The sequence below is a fragment of the Coenobita brevimanus genome, chromosome 109 (assembly GCF_032717465.1).
Source record: "Coenobita brevimanus isolate Jiangsu-jjx chromosome 109, ASM3271746v2, whole genome shotgun sequence".
NCBI classification, from domain to species: domain Eukaryota; kingdom Metazoa; phylum Arthropoda; class Malacostraca; order Decapoda; family Coenobitidae; genus Coenobita; species Coenobita brevimanus.
The window spans coordinates 19444086-19468128 of NC_137062.1; the positions used below are offsets into that span (position 1 = coordinate 19444086).

Genomic DNA, 24043 nt, shown 5'->3' on the forward strand with positions numbered 1-24043 from the left:
GTTGGTGACTGAGTGTGTGGGTGGTTTTTTTTTTTTATTTTTTTTTTTTTTCCTGCCGTTAGTGTACCTCACCGTAGTACGACGCCGAACCCTGAAGGGGTGCCGTTAGGGCACTTCCATGAAGGGGGGCCTTTAGGGCCTGGTTATAGGAGGCGGTGAGGGCGGCTCTGTTAGAGTAGGGAAGACCCGAAAGGGGCAGTGGCGGGGCCTCCCATCGCCCTTTAGAGGGCGGGGAGCATAGGTTGCCCGTCACTGTAGGGACCTGGCCACTTTGCTTTTTTTTTTTTTTTTTTTTTTTTTTTTTTTTGTGCTGTTTGAGTGGTTGTGTGTGTGAGGTGTATGTGCGTGTGTGTGTGTGTTTTTGACTGAGTTTTTTTTTTTGGCCTGCTCCGGTGAGCATGAAGGGATCCAGCATCCCTAGGCCCCCGGGGCATTCCCGCCTCCCGCTTCCTCAGTTGAGGCCCTCCATCCCGTGCCCTACCACAGGCACGAAGAGGGAGCGTCACTGCTCAGACTCGAGCTCCCACTCGTCCGCTCACGAGGCCGCGTGTGCTAACCCCTCTACACCCAAATCTACGAGAGTGGCACCTCGCTTGCGTGGTGACTCTACCCGCTCTGCCAAGGCGGCCCGCCGACATGAGGCTATGGAGGAGGTTACACCTGCTCCACCATCTCTCTCTTCCACCAGGGGCACTTCGGAGGCTCCTGCTGCGACTCAGCTCCCCCCCTCTGCTGATCCCGCTCTGCAGGAAGATGAGGGTTTCACCCCCGTGATGCGCAAGGGATCGAGGCGTGCTCGCCAGGGAAACGGCCCTTCTCCGGCAGTACGCACTGGGCCTCCCCTCAGGGATCCCACTGCTGCTCGTCCCTCCGTGTCAGTAGCTGTGCGTCCGCCTCCCCGCTCTGCATTTCCAGCTTTCCGTGTGCCGGTACAGGACGGCCATGCGACGAGCTACGACGCCGTGGCTGCACTAGAGCGTCACCTGCCAGGGCTCCGCTGCTCCAACCTGATAGGTCGAGATGGCAGCTCGGTGTTGGTGCCGAAGGACGAGGGAGCCTACGACCTCTTGAGATCAGCTATGCAGGACGAGGCCTGCCCTGTGAAACTAGTCGAGCTGACGCCCGGCCAACAGTCGACGAAGGCAGTTGTCATGGGCTACCCCTTGAGAATGCCTTTGGAGATCCTCCTTCACCACCCTCAGGTCGAAGAGGCGACCCGCTGCCAGAAAACGCTGACCTGGGAAGAGACTCGTCAGGTCGTTGTTACCCTGCGGGGTCCTCTGATCCCTTCCATCGACCTAGGGAACTGGGGAACATATCACCTTCGCCCCTTCACCCCGGAGCCTCTCCGTTGCTACCGCTGCCAGCGCTACGGGCACCACCGTGCCAACTGCAACCGCCCCGTCATCTGCGGCATGTGCAGTGGCGGCCATGACACGGCCGAGTGCCTCCAGCGGTACAAGGAGAAAAAACCGGTTGCGGCCAAGTGCCCCAACTGCTCCGGGCGACACCACGCCTGGCACCCCAGCTGCCCCGCGAGGGTTCACCGAGTGAACCAGGGTCGGGAGAGGCAGGTAGCGTTTGTGCAGGAGAACCAGGCCGCCAGCGCTACTCCAGCTCCCCCTGGCACTTTCATCTGGGGCCAACAGCGCCACCCTCTCATCCAGCGCCCACCACCTCTCAGCGACCAGGAGTTCCCTCCATTGCCCTCAGCTCTGACTGTGGTCCAGACCACAGCAGAGGTCCACCGCCAGCAGCCACCTGTCTCGCCAGCACTTCCACCTGTAGAGACCTGCCAGCCACTGACTGTTCCGCCACCAGTGCCAGGCTCCACACCCAGTCCACCAACCGCTCCTGCTCCTCCGGTGATCTCATTCACAACGGAGGAGCTCAGGACCTTTGCCACGGAGCTGGCGCTGACCCTTGCGAAGACAATAGCGTCAACCCTCGACATCCCTCTCCCAACCGAGCCTCTTGCCGAAGCTGCCAATCGCCTGGTGGACCGGGCGATAGAGAGGAAGATGGCGAGCCTAGGTGCTCCTCTGTCCCCTCGCCGCCCAGCTCGTTCGGCAGGGCGACCCCGTCCCACACTGCACAGGACAGCTCGCCCGTCCAAGAGGGTCAAGCCACGACCTCCCAATGCTCTGTCTTCCACCACGCAGCTGCCTCGTCAGCGTCATCATTTGGGGAAAACCCTAACACCATCAGGGTCCAAAGTAATGGAGAGGGCCTCACCACTGCTGCAGGAGAACGACCGTCCGCAACTGTCGCCGGACGGCCAGTAGACCGCTCTCTCAGGCTCCTCCAGTGGAATTGCTTGGGAGCACGGAGCAAGCTCCCCCTTTTGCAGGAAGCGGCCGCCAAGGACCGCCCTGATGTCATTCTCCTGCAGGAGACCTTGCTCTCAGGCAATTCCACTTTCCATCTCTCGGGATACATCACCCATCTCCTCCCGTATATTCGTGGCGTTACACGGGGATGTGCCGTTCTGGTCCGGGACCACATCGCGTGCACGGATTGTGAGCCCCCTCCTTTCTGTGGACCTGATGTGGAGGTTCAGGGCGTGGTTCTCCATCTGGCGACGTCGCCCCTGACGGTGTACAATGTATACCGGAGCCAGAGGAGCACCCTGGAGTTGGGGGAACTTTTCTCCCAAGCTGCCAGGGGAGCTGTGTACATTGGGGGCGACTTCAATGCCCACCACGCCCTGCTCTCTTCGCCTCTTCGGCCCAACGATGCAGGACGACACATCTCTTTAATACTGGAGGAGGTGGGTGATGTTTCCCTACTAAACGACACCACCGAGGCCACACACATTTACCAGGGGGCGCCTGGACTTGGCGTTTGTGTCCTCCCCCCTTGCGGGCTCGGCAACATGGTCGCTGCACCGACACCTCGCCAGTGATCATTTTGCCCTAGAGGTCACTTTGCCAACTGCTCCACTCCCACCGACGCCGCCCCCTCCTTTGCGGTGGGACTTCCGTAGGGCCGACTGGGCGGCTTTTGCACAGGCCTTAGCTGGGGCCTTTGCTGCATCTCCTCCCGCCTCAGACCTCGAGAGCCGAGCAGAACAGGTGGCGAGTATTTTTTCACAGGCTGCCTCTCTTGCTATCCCCCTGCAGAGTCGATCCGCGAGGTGCTATCGGGACGGCTGGATTTACTGCGACAGGGTCAAGGAATTGAACCGGCGGCTAAATGCGGCACGCAGGCAGTACCGACGGCGTCGCACATCGCCACACCGTCGGTACCTGGTGGCTGTCACGCGACACGTCACCACAGAGAAACGCCGCCTCAAGGAGGAGGCGTGGATTGGATGGTGTCGTACCCTAGATGCTCACTCCACACTCAGGGAGATGTGGAGGAGAATCAGGTCCATCTCCGATCCACGTCCTCCTCGGCCGCCCTCGCATCCTGATCCTGCCGCAGAGGCCAGCCGCCTCGCTCAGCACTTCGCGGATCGCTCTGCTTCAAGCAATCTCCCGCAATCCGTCCAGATCCTGCAGGCTCAGCTATGCACCGCTCGTGCCACGGCAGTTCAGGCTGCCTGTGATAGGCCAGACCCAGCTGATTGTCCCATCACCAGCGGGGAGGTCCTAAAAGCACTGCACCACAGGGGAGACTCTGCGCCTGGACTGGACGGAATCACATATTCACTCCTGTCACACGCTGGGGATAGCGGCAGCGAGCGCCTAGTTGATCTGATCAACCTCTCGTGGTCTGAGGGGCGTCTGCCAAGGTCGTGGAAGGCGGCTGTTATTCACCCGATTCCCAAGCCTCATGATCCTACCGCCATGCGCCCCATCTCCCTCCTTAGCTGTATCGCTAAAACGGCTGAGAGGGTTGTGCGGGCTCGTCTCGCTTGGCGGCTGGGACCACTGCACCCAAGGATCTTCGCATACCACCATGGTAGGAGTGCCACTCACTGCCTCGCGTCTTTCCTTGGGGAACTGAGAGGGGGAAAGGGGATGGCCGTCTTCCTCGACCTGGAAAAGGCTTTTGAACTAGCCAGCCCTACGGTTATTTTGGCTGCCCTTGCAGACAGGGGTGTGGGAGGCAGGCTTTTATCCTGGATCAGGGACTTCTTTGCGGATCGCTCTGCAGGGGTCAGATTCCAGGGGCACCTCTCACACTTTTGCACACATTTTAATGGCACGCCCCAGGGGAGCGTACTAAGCCCCCTCCTGTTTAATATCCTTATGGAGGGGCTCTTAACCATCGATTATGGGCCTGGCGTCACCCTCCTCTGTTATGCAGACGATCTTGCCCTCATTTTTACTAGACGGGATTGTTTTCGACAGGCAGACTTGGCCCTTTCTCGGCTCCATGCCAAGTGTGCCGAGTTAGGCCTAAAAATTAACATCCTGAAGACCAAGTGCCTGCCATTTGGACTCCGCCCCCCAGACTTTCCACTGCTACTCGGTGGCCATCAGCTCTCCATGGTCACTGCACATCGGTACTTGGGGGTCTGGCTTGACACGGGTCTCAACTTTGCCTGCCATGTTCGGTACCTGAGGGAGCGTGCATCCACCCGCATGGCTGCTCTCCGCTATCTGTCCAGGCGGAGTTTGGGGGCATCATATTCCGTCCTACGGACTTTTTATATACACGCAGTCCGATCCTTGGTGGACTACAGCGCCATCTGCTTGACGGGCCTTGCTCCGCCAGTCGCTAGATCTCTGGAGGTCATCCAGAATGATGCCCTCCGCATTATGCTGGGTGCTCCACGCTGGACCCGACTGGTCAATCTGCGTATGGAGGGTGGGCTGCCGTCTCTGGCCCATCGCATTGTGTTGCGAGCGGCAGTAGTCACCCTGAAGCTGATCCAGTGCCTGCCTCACCTGCCTGTCTCTGCCCTCCTAAAACGCCTTCTCTGCCGCCCACCCGAGCCGGCCCCTCAGCGTGACTGGGCCCGCACCACGGCCGCTGCCATCCATGGTTTGGGAGCTGCTGCGAGCCTCTGTCAAGATCCCGACTCTCCCTTTCCTGGATACGTTGATCCACCGCCATGGGATCCTCCCCTTTTTAATATTTTTGGTCCATCGGAGGCTAAACCCCGCTCCTTGATTCCAGCACTCCTTCGCCAGGAGGGTCTCAGTAGGGTGGCAGCTCTGGCCTCACCAGACTCAGCCATCTACTACACTGATGGCTCTGTTTCCCCTAATGGCGCAGCTGGAGCGGCCTTTGTCTCTGGGCAAATAGTGGAAGCTTGGCGACTCTCTTCAGGTATCTCCGCTTTCCAGGCGGAACTTGCTGCTATCCTGGGTGCTTTGCGCCATGCTCACCACCATCGTCGCAATCGAGTCATAATCCACACAGACTCTCTTTCCTCCATTCAGAGATTACGATCCTTCTCGCTGCATGACAACGTCTTTCTCCTCACAGCGATTCATACATTTGCGTCACTCCTTGTCCATAGGGGCGCAATAATTAACCTTCACTGGCTTCCGGGACATGTGGGAATTAGTGGCAACGAGCGTGCTGATGACGCGGCGCGCTCAGCTTGCGATCTCCCAGACATTACATTCCCATTACGCCCTAGTCCCTCGCACCTCATCCGCACTCTCACTGCCACCATAGGAAGACTATCCCTAGAGGACCATCAACTCTGGGTCACGGAGGGCTCTTGCTCTGCAAAATGGTATGCTACTGCCACGTTGTATTCCCTTCTGTCGCTCCCCCCAGGACTACCTAATTTTATTGTAGTCCGACTTCGAAGATTGCGTCTTGGGTTTCTTTGCTACAAGCAAATTAGGGGTATGGAGCCAGACCCGTGTGAACATTGCTTGGCAAGCTGTGAGGAGCCCCTTTTGCATTATCTTCTGGACTGCCCAGCCACCACCAGGCTCAGGTCTGAGCTCGACTCGGCCCTAGCCCGAACTGGTGATATCTTTAGGGACGCTGCTGGCATTGTTGCCCATGCTCCACTTAAAATATTACTTACTACGGTAAGGAATTACCCTCCACCTCGATAAAGCAAGTTCGCGCAAGTAGTGCGCACCTGTGACGGGCTCTCTGTTTGCCCGTGTCCCAGGAAACTGGGACGAATATCTCACAAAACAAAACACCCTGCATCGCTTGAAATCAGCAGCCCATTTCTCTGTGGCGGAATAGCAAGGAGAGTTCTCACCAAGAGCGTTGACCATGTCTTCATGGAGTTCCTTGGGGGTCATACCCATTTTTTCCATATACTTGATCACAGCACTGGCTTCTTTCTTCTCCATTTTTGAGTTTTGCTCAAACCTAAGGAATTTCAAAGGGCCTAATCTGGAAACAAATAAAGTCAAAACTTTGAGCTCTTTTGTATAGGCATATGAGGCTTTACTGTATACAGTCATACCCAAAAGTTGTGGTTACTACCCTTGTTTCTGGGCGAGGCCAAGAGCTTTTTCAATCTATCAGTCTATCTACCTATTTTTCAAGTATTGTAGGTTCACTTTACAGGGTATTTTACTTACAATGATCTATGGAATTTATATAATAACGCCTGTTTGTGTTTCTCTAGACGTTTCGTTGCTTTAAAAAAAATTCAGCTGATTTTTTCCCCGTGTGTGTGTGTGTGTTTTTTTTTTTTCGGATTTAAGTACACAAATGGCAAAGTATGTTTAAGTATGTCTGTGTGCATGAGCATAACTTTTCATGAATATTGCTTATTTCCAGTTCACTAAACGTTCAGTTTAATATAATGGCCTGAAACCCTATCCACTCTTTTACTATGAGTCTGCCTGAAATTGTAAGGATATCACTCACCACCTGCAACGCTGTTAAGGTTACCCGGCGGTGACGCTGTGACGATATGATACGAAGACATGATACAGATGATGAGATGAGGCAGAGTTAGCACACCTTACCTGCAAAAGAAAGGCAGTATTGTAACACTGACCTTTTCAACGAGAGAGAGAGAGAGAGAGAGAGAGAGAGAGAGAGAGAGAGAGAGTTTTGGTGGTCTTTTTTCTTGGTCATTCATTGTATATCATATTAACCTTTTTGTCCTCATGTCACAGTTGTCTTCTCTTCCGGTACTCCAGTTTTCCAACATAATAATCATACAAGTTTTCCCTTACATTTAACTTTCTATAATCATGCTCTTTCACTCTGTTTTGCACTTCACTTTTACACTTCCATTTTTTTCAGTCTTGCAGCAGGTGTCGTTTTCCCACATCCTTCTCTTCTAACATTTTAGCTTTCTTGCCAGCCTCTACCCAATATTGTACCTTTCTAAAGATTCAGTATGTTGATCGTCCTTTCTCTTAGTCTCCATTTCCTTGCCTTTATTTGTTTATTTATTTATTTATTTTTGAGATCACCCAAAGAAATCAATCTTTCAACTAACCTGTCACTTATCACAACTCTCCTCCAGTGCAGATTTTTTTTTTTCCAGAACTGTAATCATTGAATTTTTACCGTTCATATTCTGTTTCCTACAACATTTTAAATATGTCAGTATCTATCAGTCTCTCAGTAATCTAGTCTTCATTCGTTTTCTCGCATAGGCTCTTATCTTGGCCAGATCCAGATTAGCTACTCACGAAGCTACTCCAGTATAATAACCGCTCGTCCACAAGTCTAATATATATATAACTCAACTACAAGTAACCACAAAGGAACTACAAAGTCTTTTATGACATTTGGTAGCAGCGAACGTATACGAACCTCGTCTACGAATCAACATTGAATTCCTACAAAATATCAAGATTGAAAACAAGAATACCTCTCACAACCAACAACTTACAACCAGCTCCTGACAGTTCTCTCCAACCAGCCCCCTCCGTCTCCCCGATCATCATGCTGATGCAGAGGTGAAGAGATCACACGACGCCTTGCAAGTAGTTTAACAAAATATTGATACGATCTTGCAATTTCTACGACGAACCAGCGAACTACAACCATCTACAATCAACTACAATTAACAACTCTACGTCGTCTGGATAACCTTCTACACGCACCTACAAGTAGCGGCAGTCTTCATCCTACAACGAGTAAATCACAAGGAAAAAGGACCACAAATACCTCGAGGAAGAACAACAAAACAAACGAAGAGTGAGACACGACTCATAACCACCAGACCTCACCCTCCTCTCTCTGCTACATCCACCCAACCCCCAACGCTTACGCAGGAGTGCAGAGGTCAAGACGACGAAGCAAACACCAAGTCCATATTCACAACTCATCTTACTCACTCGTCTTCACTCAAGTTACTCATCGCTACTCATTCACTCACCACAGCTACCAGTGTGGGAAGCCGACGTCACCATGTGCTGAGATGACATCACAACGCCAAGCAACGTGTGACTGACACCAGGCACTTCTCACCCACTACTCATTACTCATTATTCACATAGCTCCTACTCATACTCATTTATTTTCACAGTTAAGTTGGAAATTCGACGTTCTATGCTGAGGTTTGCCTGGGACAGCTGTTAACCACCACAAGCACCAGGCCATGGAATTTCCTGAGTAATATCGTCCATCAACACACCAATAAAATTATCAAGAGATCTTCAATCAAACCTGTATTTTTCTTCCGAGATCGACTTTTGTATCGACACACCTCTACGATCTGTATCAAGTGGGTAAAATTATACTTACTCATTTCTTCTCAGTGCTAAAATTAGCTATATTCAACTTATTTACTCATCTATTTTGCTAGGACATAAATAAACAAGAGGCGTATTTCATAACACCATATCTTAATGACAGGAATTTTTTCGCCACCACCCACGTTAATACCAGATGACACACAATTTGCCACAACAACAGACTCACAATTAAGAGAGCCCCAAGGCAACACACCAGATGACACACAAATTGCCACAACAACAGACTCACAATTAAGAGAGCCTCAAGGCAGCCCACCCCTTGTACAAACCTCACCACACACTAAAGATCAAGAAACAAATACGGCAGTTTCGGATGCTGAGTGGGAAACCCCCTCTGACGTAGAGAGTGTGGACTTTGCCGCTGCCTTGCACATGTATGCCAATATACTTAACAGGGTTCACCGGTCCGGTCGTACCTATTCCACCATTCCCTCACACAACGATAAACACGTCCAAGTTGAATTAACAGAGCAAACAGAAAAAATGAATCAAGAAACAAATACCGCTGATCTAACAACCACACCTCACGTGTTTGTGTATCACGAGGATAAAACTGCCCCAAAATTCTCTGGCACAGACAAAGATCGCATTGATGTCATTTCATTAGTCAGTCAGTGCGAACAAATGTTCATCAAGCGCCACATACTAGATGAACAAGAGAAAATTGCTATTTTTTCATCTTGCATAAGCCAGGAAAGATGTCCAGCGAGCAACTTGCTTCGCTCCGACAAGCTCCATCGTGCTAGGACATATGATGAATTTAAAACTGAATTTCTGAAGAAATTTTCTGGAGGTATGAACTTCTTGCCAGGTATAATTCCAGAATTACATAAAATTGTAGATCTTGTAAGGGAGCACACTACAAACCATGTGCTCAGTGAAATAACTGCTGATGTCTGCACAATCAAGAGAACATTATTAGCTACATTGGAAAATTCTAATTGGATAACAGATGATGGAAAGATGTCCCCAGACCCCGTCATGGACATCATTGGTTATGTAGCTGCCTTGTGTAAATTACCTGATAGGACCCTTAAGATCGCCAAGACGATCGCGTACACCCCAGGAATGTGCTTGCTAGACTTAATGAACGAGGTAGAGATGCAGTGCAGTAAAGCAGGTATGGTCGACACACATGCACATTCTGGTAGAATGAGGGTACCTGAGACAGTATCAGCTGTGAAAACATCTACACCGACCCCAAACAGAGAACGAAATCGATCGCGACCAGAAATCAGGCAGGCCAAACAAGCAAACGTGACAAGGCCTCGTTCACAGACGCCTTCCTACAGGCAGTTTCATAAGTTTTCGTGTAGCCCGAGCAGGTCTCGCGCCATAAACAACACTTCTTATGGGAAATCACCTCGTAGGTCACAGTCAAGGGATAGGTCCATTTTATGTCATTATTGTGCAAAACCAGGACACACAAGGTATGAATGCTTTATCAAGGCAAAAGAGGACAAACAAAAGACACAAGGATTTGGTCCTTACTGTAGGCATCATAGATACCAAGGGCACTGGACCAGTGATTGCAAAACAGTAGAAAAAATTGTGTCTATATTCAAATCGGGGGAAGACCAAGTCATGACAAAAAACGAACAAACGTAAAGAAGAACAAGGCTAAACTTCACATAGGAGGCATGTTGGGAAATGAGTGTATCTTGATACCAGCTGTATGTGAGGATCAAAACGTTTCCTTATTTTTAGATACAGGCTCTCCAGTGAACTTAATAACACATGAAGAACTAAATAGAATTCTTAAAAATAAAAAGAAAGTAACTTTTCTGGATGAAGCTGATTTAGATTTATACACAGTAGATGGACAAGAGATTACAGTGAAGGGTATGATAAGATTAAATCTCAGTTTCACAGAAACTACAAGACCATTCTCTGCATTTTTCTATATCGTTGAAAACTTAGCAATTAAAGCTCATATGTTACTGGGCTTAAGATCCATGAGAACTGAGAACATAACTATACTCCCACAAATGAATGGAATAGACTTTGATAATGAATTCATGGAGGAAATAACTTCAGAGCCCTCACCGATTGGTAGAAGAGAGCCAAAAAGAATTGGTAATATTAAAGGCTTAAACAAACATACACAAACAGATGAGTGTATAGATCTACTCCCACCACCAACCCCATCCTCCAGAATTAGTGACCCAGATAACAGTACTGATTTATCAATTTTTCCAGCCCATCTCACTAATGATTTAGTTATGCCACCTAATTCATACATGAAGGTTACCATAAAGAGCAAATTACGGAATAGTAGTGTTCTTGTCTTAGAAGAATTATGTAAAGTAAAGGGATTGTCAGTAGAAAACGCATTATGTCATACGAACGACGAAGGGCAAACTCAGATAGTCATAATTAATCACATGAATGGGGAAGTTCAGTTGAAAAAGGGAACTTGCATAGTTAATATTGAAAAATGTCCCGCCCCTGTGAAGGAAATAGTTATAGCTGGAGTAACAAGTGAGATAAAATCTACGGATAGAGAAAGAATAAAGAGAATTTAATTCACTCAGGTGAATTTGATGAAGAAAATGATTTGTTAACCCTGCTGGAAACACACAGGGACACCGTAGCATTGCCCGGAGAACAATTAGGGTGTACTAACTTGATTAATCACATGATTAATGTGCACCCAGAAACACCACCAATTTTCGTACCAGCTTACCGCATACCACACTCCCAACGTACACTTGCAAATCAGTATGTCGATGAAATGTTAAAACTTGGAATTATTGAGCCTTCAGTCTCCCCTTGGAATGCCCCCTTATTCTTCGTTCCCAAACGAAATGGAGAAATGCGTGCGGTAGTAGATTACCGTAAACTAAATAATCACACAATCCCAGACAGATTTCCCATGCCATTGCTAAGCAATGTTCTACAGAATATTGGTCCTGAGAATAATATATTCTCGACCATCGATCTCCTAAACGGCTACTATCAGATTCCGGTATCTAAGGAGTCACGTAAATACACTGCCTTTTCAACAAACAGAGGACATTATCAATATACAAGAATGCCAATGGGACTGAGGATAGCCCCAGGCACATTCCAGCGTCTTATGAATCACGTATTGTCCGGAATTTTAGGACAAGGAATATTTGTTTATCTTGACGATATTATAATCGCAACAAAGAATATTAAGGATCATCTCAGGAAATTAGACTTACTCTTACAAAAGCTTAGTGATGCTGGATTAAAAATTAAACTTTCTAAATGCAAATTTTGCTTTAAGGAAATAAATTTCTTAGGCCACAAATTAAGGTCTGATGGTATTCACACCACTGATGACAAAATACAGGCAGTGAGAGATTTTCCTGAACCCACTACGACTGACGAAGTTAGACAATTTTTAGGTCTGGCTGGGTACTATAGGTCATTCGTACCACAGTTCTCTCATATAGCCTTTCCTTTATTCCAACTACTCAAAAAAGATGCTGTATTCCAATGGGAAGAAGAACAAAAAAGGGCATTTAACAATCTAAAAATTAAACTAACAAATGCACCTTGTTTAGCATATCCGGATTACACAAAATCATTTCTTATTTGTACAGACGTATCAGTTAAAGGATTAGGGGTTGTACTGATGCAGGAAGATAAAAGAGGAAAGAATCAACCAATTGCATTTGCCAGCAGACAAACAAGAGGTGCGGAGAAAAATTATTGCACTACAGACTAAGAGGCACTTGCAGTGATTTTGCATTACAAAAGTTTCGAGATTTCGTATATGGTTACGAAATCCACTTATTCACCGACCATAAACCACTGGTGGGTATATTTAAAGAAAAACTCCTTTCTGGGAGGAGAGCAAGATGGAAATGTACAGTTGAAAATTACAATGTACAAATTCATTATATACAAGGTAAAATGAACATAGTAGCTGATGCATTATCTAGGAACCCGAACACAATTCAGGTCGCGGCGTTAGATCTCAAAGGAAATATCCCAAACCACGAGGATATCGCAAAGGCAGAAAGACTTGACCCAATATGGTCTAAAGTAATATACAAGTTAGAAAGTGGAGATGACATACAATTACCCAAACTGCATGTCCAACTTGAACAATTCACAATGGTCAATAATACATTATACAAAATTAACTCTAAACAACCAAAACGCCAAAGAAATACTAACCAGTTGGTAGTACCTAATGACATGATACCCCAAGTATTACGATTGATACACGACAGCCCACATGCAGGACATCCTGGAAAGGATAAGACATTCAACCAAGCCCAGCTATTATATTACTGGCCTTCATTACGAAAAGATATAAGCAATCATATAGACAGATGTGAATCATGTGCGAAACACAAAGGATACCCAATCACACCTGCACCGATGGGTAATTACCCTGTACCACATCAACCATGGGACGTTGTCGCTGTTGATTTACTCAAGATGCCATTATCATACAATAATAACCTATACTTATTCGTAGCAACGGATCATTTTTCCCGTTATGTCATTTTAGCTCCAATTAAAGATAAGACAGCAGAGACAGTAGCAAAGACAATAACAGATAATGTAATATGTCGCTTTACTACCCCAAAGGTATTAATAAGTGATAATGGAGGAGAATTTAATTCTGAGATCTTACAAGAAATATGTAAACAATACATCAAAAAGGTTAACGTTTTGGCCTATCACCCAGCATCGAATGGGTTGGTAGAGAGACAAAATAAAAAGGTATTAGATGTGCTACGACACATTCTCAGTGAAAATTATGCAAGCTGGGATGATTGGATTCCCAGAGTAGAAGCCTCAATTAACCCGTGCCGTCCCGAGGACGTACTTCCACGTCCTCACGTTTTGTCACAGCTAATCCCGAGGACGTACTTCAACGTCCTGCAATTGCAAGGTTCATAATTTCCACAATTTTCAATTTTCGCGAGTCATTTTTGGTACGTATACACGGGACACCTGCCTCAACAAGATGCCAGGCAGAGACAATGCCTTACCCAGCATGACCTCCTCCCCCCCCTGCATGCCCTTTTCTCAGCAATTCACCTGTTATCAGTGACCTGGCCAGTATAGCCATGTCATGCCACGGTACGAAATTCAGGGCCAGAGTGATTCCCCAATCAATGACAATGTGGAGGACAAACTTTACATAGCTTTAGAGGAAGAAACAGTTAGAAATGATGATCAGGTAATGTGGCAAAAAAAGGTCAGGTATTAGCGAGTGAAACAATGCTTATAATGCCTATATTACTGCTTGAAAACCAATATACTTTTGTACTACATATAAATTCGTAACAGTAGATAAATAAATACCGTTTATGAGTGGTGTGAAATAGTTATCCTCCCATAGAACTCGTTTTCTTTGGCGCCAGCCTGATAGAAAACTCAGTAAAGTAAGGAGGCTCTCCTACCTGTAATGAGTATTTTAAACCTCAGGTGAGCGATTTCTCTATGAATTTTCGATGTTTCTCACCAAAAGCGAAAGTTTTAGCAAAAAACAAAAAGGTCAAAAATTGCCCGGGATTGGGGGGTACCAGTAGTCAAAAAGTGGCCGGGACTGGGCGGGTTAATGGGTCTATAAATAAATCCATCGGTGACACACCACATTTCATTATATATGGCACAGATAAAAAATTACCATATGAGCTCCTAGAAGGTGACAGCATGCCTATATACAATTACGATGATTACTCTAAACTCCGATTACGTGAATTCCAGGACATTCACAAAAGAGTCAAAAAACAATTAACGATGTCCAAGGAAGAAATGACGGAGGCATTTAACGAGAAGGCAAAAGATTCACCTATCAGCTTAGGAGACATTGTTTACGGTATCATTCATACGAGAGACAATAAATTATCCCCAAAATTTGAGGGCCCATACAGAGTAATTAACATAAAGGCAAACAAAGTTTTAATTAAGTCACTTTCAAGTGGCGAGGAGAAACAAGTTCATATTGACCATTTAAAACGAGTTTCAAGGGAATTATCCCATAATTATTCAGCCTCGGATACAACCGAACAGGTGAACGTACCTCAAGAAACCAAGCAAGAACACAACAATGATTACAAAAAGAAATTAAGGTCATATACCAACCATTCGAACATAGGTGCAACTATTCCAATGAATCTACAGTACATCATTTACGAGAATTAAATATCGATTTAAACTCCTATAAATGAAATAACAGTCAACCGTAATGCACATCATCACTATCATCAACCACAGCTTTATAGGAAATTAATAGATTTTTTTTTCGGTAGGTTACGATGAAGGGACTTATGCTATGGATTCTCCTATACATAGTAAGAGTATATGCGCACCTAGACCCCAAGCATATAGTACGACAAGGATGCCTCATAGCTCCAACGGCCACGACTACAATCGTCAAGGACGTCATGAGTACTGAAATAAGTCTAGATTACTTGTATGACTTACCTACTTATCTAGAAAGACTTGCGACGCCGATGCGAACTCTGGACTTCAAGATAGGGAATTATGTTTCACAAGCACATAACACCAAGGAAGTGGATGAAATGGTGAAGTTAGCGAAATGGAAACTAGAACAGGCGAAGTCAACTATGCTCGTCATGATCCAAGATCTCCCATCTTATGGAACGGAGGTATATACTGAGCGACAGGAACAATATCACACGTACTCGCCAAAAGCGCGGTTTGTTCGATCTGGGCGGCGCAGTTCTTGGGAACATCTTTGGACTGGCTACAGAGGATGACCTTAAAGAAATAAACAACAAATTTAATAAGATAGCTCAGGTACTAATTTACCAGGATAAATTCATCACAGGACAGAACTCAGCAATGAAGACAATTTTGAAAAATCTGAAACAAGCAGAAAACGTAGCTCTCGAGAGTGTAGATAAAATAAATGAATTAGAGGGCAACGTTACTCTTTTCCAGCACTTCTCCATCATCACAGAACATATTGACACGATTCTACTACAATTAGAGAACACTAGAGATCGTTTCAGGGCACTTATGCAAGGAATTTCGAATGCTGGTGATGGCAAGATCACAAATGACTTACTCCCAGTTCATGAGCTACGTCAGATAGTTAGTCAAGGCATACATAAACATAAATTGAAGCCATTGTTCCGCAGTAGGGAATTTATGCAATATTACCCGTACTTAGAAGCAACACTAACACCAACATCAGTGATAGTTCAAGTACCATTCATCACTGAAGACCTGTTCACAGTATACCAAATACACCCTTTTCCCTATAAAAATAACAACACTTTGGTCATCATCAACATCAACACAGACACCGAACTCATCATGGTCTCCAAGAGACGAGACACTGTCACTTTCGCAAGTGAGTCAACGATTGAACGAAAGTGCCGCACATCCTTACATGCTGTTCATCTTTGTCCTGCGTACATTTTCACGTTTCAGCCTACTGATACAGTCCCTTGTGAAATGGCTATCATCAGCAATAACAATATTCATCATCATTGCAACTTCACTTTTGCTCCAGATAAACTTGTACACCATCAACGCATTGGACACTCACAGTTTTTTTATTTCCCTCATAACACATCAGTTTACATAGTCTGTCCAGATATACCACCATCTCATACATCAGCCTCAGGATTATACATAGCACCAGACTACTGTGCGGTATTTACACCATCCATGTCTACTTTTTCCACCATCAATCACTACGCCATTATCAACCATACACACAAACATTTCCACCCACTGCCTAATATGAACTTAAACATGAGCACAAGTATTAAGCTGACTTCACCTAAGTTTGAAACTATGCAGCTGATCAATGAAACAATGAAGCCCTGGGAAGATTTGAGTTTGAGTATGTTCAACCCATATTATGTGTATAGCCAAGCACCTTCTGTCTTTATAATCATCTGCATTGTAGTTGCAGTACTGCTGTTCGCAATGCACAGAATGCATGCAAGAATTGCTAATTTGGAGTCATTATTTAGTGGGGGGAGAGTTAACATCACAGTTAACCACCCTGAGTGAAGTGTATATATTTTGTATATAGTATTAATTATATATAAAAAAAAAATAATAATAATTATAATAATAATAATACAAAGAAGAATGACCCATATATGGCAGACCAGTACCATTATCTTTGAATGAAATATTAATAACTCTTACAATAATCTTAATTTTAAACTATTTTTATTCTTGCATGTATGCATTTCACTATAATAACCCAAGTACATACTGTATTACAGTTAAATAATTTACTTTAATGCATTATTTCAAATATGTATACAACTTATTTAAAATGTAATATTACTGAATAATCACTATTTACTATGAATAATATATGTATACAATATTCATACAATTATGTTACTTTACAATATTATGTATTTCACTTAATTAGCTTATAAGTTCATTATAATGTGTATGTAGTATGTATTAATATGTTATAACTATTAAATGTCGATGGTACGCCATTTTCGCGCGGCCGAGCAAAGGTAGGACTACATAATAGATAGATAGATAAATAGATAGATAGAAGCAGGGAGTCAGATGATGAGAAGGTGTTGTATCTGCGAGAATTGAGCAGTGCTAAACATGCTTACACACTCTTAACACTGAGGAAAGCTGACGACAGCGGCCAGTAAGGAGATGATGCAGTTAGCTGTCAGCAGTCCTCTCGTGAACAAAGATCTGGTAACCATGCACACACATATACACACATACTCACACACAGGCTCCTTAAGCTTTCCATCCACGAGGAACACACGTGACACACCCCTGCTACACCAGATTTTAGGAAAGAGAGAGTAGAAGGAGACAAGCGACCCTAGAGACGGGTCACGGAAGAAGGGCTTAGCGATTTGAGAGAGAGAGACAGATAGCGAGACAGGGAGGTAGCTACCCGGGACTTATATTCGTTCCGTGTGAGAGACTTGTTAATATTTCCAAGACAAAATAAAAATAGTCCCATACTATTCTTTACCTCTCCTGTCACTACATGACATTTGGTGGGGAAGCTACTACAAGATATAAAAGCCGCTCGACCACAAGTCTAAAATATACTTCTCTACAAGTAACTACAAAGTCTTTATGACACTACCATCGGCAACAATGGCACAATTTCAAGATTCCACGGCTGCAGATAAATTCAGGAGAAAGAGAAACTGGACGGAGGGAGTGTACGAGGGACCTTCACAAACCTCTTAACAATGTGTGGAGCAGTTAGAGCATAGAGTGTTTCCGTTATCACATTGCTCACTGATGGCTGCGATGGTCCAAAGTCAACACAATTACACTGCTGCATTTTTCCAGTTGCAAGGTACCTTAATAGTATCAACACTTTCATCTCGGGTGTGAGAGGATGGTTTCGATGTGTGGGCCTTTCCAGTACATCTCTTACTAAATCAGTAATAAACAGAATGCCCTCACGATCGAAACGGCACCTTCTTACAAGTTCTTGATCATCATATTCCATGAATGCATCCTTCCGAGCTCGAAAATTTCTGCGTGGTGGATGGTGTCGGTCAGCCATGGTCTATGTTGTCTTGTCTCTTGGTGTTTGAGGGACGCAGCTACTGTGTTTACTGTCACTAAAAGCCCTCCTAACTCCTTAAAATTCCTTGTGGAGGACTTTTATTTTTTTAGCGATTTTACGAGTAAACTTAGGAGTTGAAAGTAACTTTTAGGAGTACTTCTAGAAGTTAGGAGCCAAAATTTCACTTTGAAAGGAACTTTTACTTCTAGGAGTTTTTATTAATACGGGCACAGACACCTATACGTGTGTCCCAGGCAGCTACACCTTACTTGATATGGCCTACTACTTACCTTGATCAATAATTCCTGCAATATATCATAAACAAAGAAAGGAGAGAGAGAGAGAGAGAGAGAGAGAGAATACGAAAGAAAAAAACACAAGGAATGGAAATGAAAAAGAAAGGAGAAAAGGGGAAAAGAAATGACAAAAAGAAGCGGAAAGAATGAAGGAAACAGAAAGAACTAGGAAGAATTGGAGGAAGAGAAAGAAACAAAATATGAAATGAATAAAAGGAAAGAAAGGTTGGGAGATGGAAAGAAAATGAGATAAAGCGGCAAAGGTGTTAAGTTGGTACAAGTGTAGTGGAGTTCGAGGCCGCTCCACCTTTATCTTGCCTCTTACCTCTCTTGTTGCTCATGGTGTTTGCGGAGAAAGCAAGGACGAAAGAAAACCCGCAATAAAGAAAATAAGAAAATAACAGAAAAAAATAAGGGGAGAGAAACATAAATAGTGGGAAATAAGGCTAGAGAAACAAAAGGGTAAACACAGAAAAGAAAAAGAAGATAATGGGAGGCAAAAAGGAAATACTGAAGAGGAAACAGCAAAGAAAGAAGGTTGAGGGTTTGAACTCATTCTAGATGTAGTAGAGTCCCAGGCCGCTGCACATTACTTCATCTCGCCTCCTACCTCTCTTGTAGCTAGTGATGCTGTAATATAGTGGTGGCTGTGATCTAACGTACCTAATTCTGGTAGCTGTGATGCTAATGACGATGGTGATTATTATTATGGTAATAGTGATGTCAGCTACCACTGATAAGTAATGTTATGAAGGGAGATTTGCCAGTTAGGTAGTCTCGGACCTTCGAGACGTTTCTTGTAACATAAGTTCCTGTATGAGTCTCAGGGTTGCCAGTTTGCATGCTGTTTGAGAGCGTAGTTATTTCGTAAGTTGTACATTAATTTTTGTGCTCTTTTTCTCTATAATGTTTTATTTAAGTGAGTGCATGTTAAATTATGTAGCTTAAATTCGTATGGTTAATGATTTTAGAGTGTTATGTATGTGTAAGGTGACCAGATTTATTGGAGGTAAAAGCGGGACACGTGTGTGTGTGTGTGTGTGTGTGTGTGTGTGTGTGTGTGTGTGTGTGTGTGTGTGTGTGTGTGTGTGTTGTGTGTGTGTGTACTGACTAATGTGACAGAGACCGCTGCTGCGCTACACCTCAACCTGAGGCTGCTAATCAAACACTAACGTCTCATAAGAAATCTGAACATACCGTACGGTACAGTGAATGAGTTGACCCAAGTTACCAGCTAGTGAGTATTACAGATTTTATATTAATAATTCGGTATTTCATTTGGTTATGATTATGAATAAGTTTTCTGATTTATCCTGATTTCATAAAAGAAGGTCAAGTTATATCTAATGCAATAGTAATTTTCTAAAAGCAGGACAATTAAGATAATTTGCTTAAAAAGCGGGACATTCTAGTCACAATTTAAAAAGCGGGACGGACGTCCAAAAAGCGGGACTGCCCCGCCTAAAAGCGGGACTCTGGTCACCTTATTACAGTATGTGAGACAACTCTAGCATGTTTTGGGCTGTTTCCGAGTTGGCAACTGTTGCCCGTCGAGAGTACACTCGTAAAATGTAGACGTTTCTCGAACAATGCAAGCTTATGTAAGATGGGGTAGAGATTATTACAAATATAGTCGGGTTTCAAGTCAGTTTGTGTGAAGTGCAGTCGGTTTTGGTGTAGTGCAGTGTCAGTGTAGTATCAGAGAAGATTGTGTACTTTCGGTACTTGTAAAAACAGTGGCAAACAGTGACGGGTTATTGAAGTTTGTATATCATTGGAAGTTGAGGAAACAGTGAAGTGTCAAGCATTAAGTGTAATAACTGTGAAGTGTTGTCAAGCATTAAGTGTAATAACTTTGAAGTGTTAGCAAGCATTAAGTGTTCTAACAGTAAATTGTTGTCAAGCATTAAGTGTAATAAAAGTTAGTAAAGTATGTATAGCTCCAGTGCTTGTGAGAACAGTGAAGTTGGAAAGCATGAAGTGGACTTCCTTGGAAAATAAAGACAGTGAACTTTAAGGAGCCAGTGTTTATTTTCGCCTCAGCTGATCTTGTGTACTGCACACCTAAAGGCTGACCATAGGAAGAACAACTCACTGGGCAACGTCCTTCTGTACTAGTGCTGTTGGAGCCTGTGGCAGTGTGGGGACTGGGACGTAACACTGGTGTCAGGAGTGTGGGATTATTTCAGGGCTGCAACGAGTCTAACCTTCGACATGGAAGCGGAAGGTGTGAAGACAAGCTCTAGAGCTGGGCAGGAGGGGGAAATTTCTCTGGCGACAATCGTGATGCTAATAGAGGGACAACGTGAAGAACACAAAGAACAATTACAAGCACAAAGTGAAGGACAGAAAAGGCTTGAAGAACAATTAAAGGCAGATAAGAAAGAACTCAAAGAACAATTACAATCACAAAGTGAAGAACAGAAAAAGCTCAGAAAAGAAATCGAAGAATAACTACAAGGACAGAACGAAGGACAGAAAAAGCTCGAAGAAGAATTACAGGCACAGAAGAAAGAAATCAAAGCACAATTGCAGGCACAGAACGAAGAACAGAAAGAATTATATGAACAGCTTCAGAAGGCACTACAGGAGCAACAGAGGGAATTACAGATGAGAATGCAAGGACAGCTAGATGCTTTCACGGGGAAAATGAAGAACAGGAACGATTGAAGGAAGAGGTATATGTTGAGCTTCAGGAGGCACTACAGGAGCAACAGAGGGAATTACAGCTAAGAATGCAAGGACAGCTAGATGCTTTCATGGGGGAAATGAAGAACAGGAACGATTGAAGGAAGAGGTATATGCTGAGCTACGGCAGCAGTAGTATGAGGTAAGAAATAATGTGATAGAGTGTAAAAGGCATGTAGACGAACAGTTGAAGACTGTTAGTGAGGAAATAGTGATGGAGTGCAAACAGCATTTGGAAAACCAGCTGAAGATGAGCGAGGGAATAATGACAGAGTGCAGACAGCATGAGGACAACCAATTGAAGATTAGTGAGGGAATAGTGGTGAAGTGCAGACAGCATATAGAAGACCAGTTGAAGTCAATTAGTGAGGAAATAGTGATGGAGTGCAGACGGCATGTAGATAACTAGTTGAAGCATGTAGTTGACCATGTGAAGATAATCAGTGAGAAAACTGAGGCCGTAGAGAAATACTGCACTGCTGAGCCTCAGCTTAGTGTACAGGGAACATATGAAAGAAATGGACAGCGTATGGTGAATCTTGACGGATCCCAAGCATCTAAAGGTAGCAGCACAGGGTTGAATAATCAGAATGTAGGTGATTTAAGTCCTGGCCTCATTTATGATGCCCCAGTTTTTAGGCCCCAAACATGTAAAAGTGCATGGCTATAATGGGGGTCCAGTTAAAAAGAAACCTCAGGAATTTGATGGTAGAGTATCTTGGGAAGCTTACCGTGCACAGACTGAGTTGCGGATCAGAATGGTTGGGATGATAGGCAGAGGGCGGTGCAGCTTACTACTAGCCTTAAGGGTGCTGCAATGGAAATTCTGGGTCAGATGTAAGTGACGGAGAGGAACAGTTATCATTCCCTTGAAAAGTGCTGGAGCACAGATATGGAACCATGTACCAGACTGAGGTTTATAGAGCAAGATTTCGGAGCCGTGTACGGGCTCAAGGAGAATCCCTACAGCAGCTTGCTCGTGACCTGGAGAGTATGGCATATAAGGCGTACCGTGGAGCAGCACCTAACCTGTTGGCTATTCTACTGAGGGACCAGTTCATCGATGCTCTTGACAGTGCAGAGTTGAAAGTGCAAGTGAAGCAGGCACAATCAAGAAGCACGCAAGAAGCACTAATCAAGGCTTGTACGTCAGGTCAAGTACATCCATCTTTCAGGCAGGTCGTAGTGCAGGATTCAAGGTAAGAAAGGGGCAGGTTTGTGAAAAGGAAAAATTTGAGGGAAGTTGCTGGTACTGTGAAAAGCCAGGACACAGAAGAGAGGACTGCTACAAGTGGAAGAGGGAACAGGAGAAGACCGGAGGAGGAGGCTGGTTCTGCGGGAAGTCGGGGCACAAGAAGGAAGATTGCCACAAATGGAAGAAGGAACAAGAACAGAGCAGTGCAAGGAGTTCTTCAGTTGCAACAAAAGCGTGTTGGACATGTGGTGAGGTGGGACACTTCAGCTGTGAGAGTTCACATGAGAAAGATGAGGGTACATTGGTGAAGGCTGGTGACGAGACGCAACAGCCAGCCAGTTTTTCCCATGAAGTTCCGCCACTGAGGAAATGCAGGAGAATCTTGATGAATAGCATGCAAGAAGACAGAAGAACAGACGACATGCAGTGTAGTAGGAATGGGAATCACAGGAAGAAATGCTGCTGTTCTGCAGGGACAGGGATAGCATCTGATGAAGAAGACCTAATAAGCTGAGAGATTATTTTGTGTACAGTTGGATGTTTCATTAGGATTAGGGTTTATGTTTGTATATACTGTGTAGTTTTGTTGGGACGACAAAGAACTAGGGAAGGGGTTGTGTTATGAAGGGGGATTTGCCAGTTAGGTAGTCTCGGACCTTCGAGACGTTTCTTGTACCGTAAGTTCCTGTACGAGTCTTCAGAGTTGCCAGTTTGCATGCTGTTTGAGAGCGTAGTTATTTCGTAAGTTGTACATAAATTTTTGTGCTCTTTTTCTCTATAATGTTTTATTTAAGTGAGTGCTTGTTGAATTTTGTAGTTTAAGTTCGTATGGTTAATGACTTTAGAGTGTTATGTATGTGAGACAACTCTAGCATGTTTTGGGCTGTTTCCGAGTTGGCAACTGTTGCCCGTCGAGAGTACACTCGTAAAATGTAGACGTTTCTCGAACAATGCAAGCTTATATAAGATGGGGTAGAGATTATTACAAATTTAGTCGGGTTTCAGGTCAGTTTGTATGAAGTGCAGTCGGTTTTGGTGTAGTGCAGTGTCAGTGTAGTATCAGTGAAGATTGTGTACTTTCGGTACCTGTAAAAACAGTGGCAAACAGTGAAGGGTTACTGAAGTTTGTATATCATTGGAAGTTGAGAAAACAGTGAAGTGTCAAGCTTTAAGTGTATTAACTGTGAAGTGTTGTCAAGCATTAAGTGTAATAACTTTGAAGTGTTAGCAAGCATTAAGTGTATTAACAGTAAATTGTTCTCAATCATTAAGTGTAATACAAGTTAGCAAAGTGTGTATAGCTCCAGTGCTTGTGAGAACAGTGAAGTTGGAAAGCATGAAGTGGACTTCCTTGGAAAATAAAGACAGTGAACTTTAAGGAGCCAGTGTTTATTTTCGCCTCAGCTGATCTTGTGTACTGCACACCTAAAGGCTGACCATAAGAACAACTCACTGGGCAACGTCCTTCCTATACTAATGCTGTTGGAGCCTGTGGCAGTGTGGGGACTGGGACGTAACAGTATGCTGTTAAATGGAGTCGTGATGATGATGATGATGTTGTGGTGGTGATATGCAGAAGGTTACTATGAAGGTGACTGATATGATGATGGTGATGTAGGTTACCATCACCGGTATAATGATTACTGCATGGATAACGATGGTGGTGGTGATATGCAGTAGGTTACTTTAATGATGACAAACTTACTTCAACTCGTTTCCTAGCTGTTTCCTGCTTATGATGCTGTAGTATAATGGAGAAGGTATGGAAGAA

At 44.7% G+C, this 24043-nt stretch overlaps 1 protein-coding gene across 1 annotated transcript in view; it reads right to left on the reverse strand.

The window, feature by feature from the left end:
• Positions 1-4412: 4412 nt before the first annotated feature.
• Positions 4413-24043, reverse strand: part of LOC145417092 (uncharacterized) — a 46021-nt gene continuing 26390 nt past the window's right edge. Inside the window, exons 5-6 of the mRNA XM_080285885.1 lie at positions 6066-6264; positions 4413-4508 (exon numbers count right to left, since the gene is read on the reverse strand). Of these exons, the coding sequence (XP_080142011.1) occupies positions 4413-4508; positions 6066-6264 (295 nt within the window). The remainder of the gene's footprint in view (positions 4509-6065; positions 6265-24043) is intronic.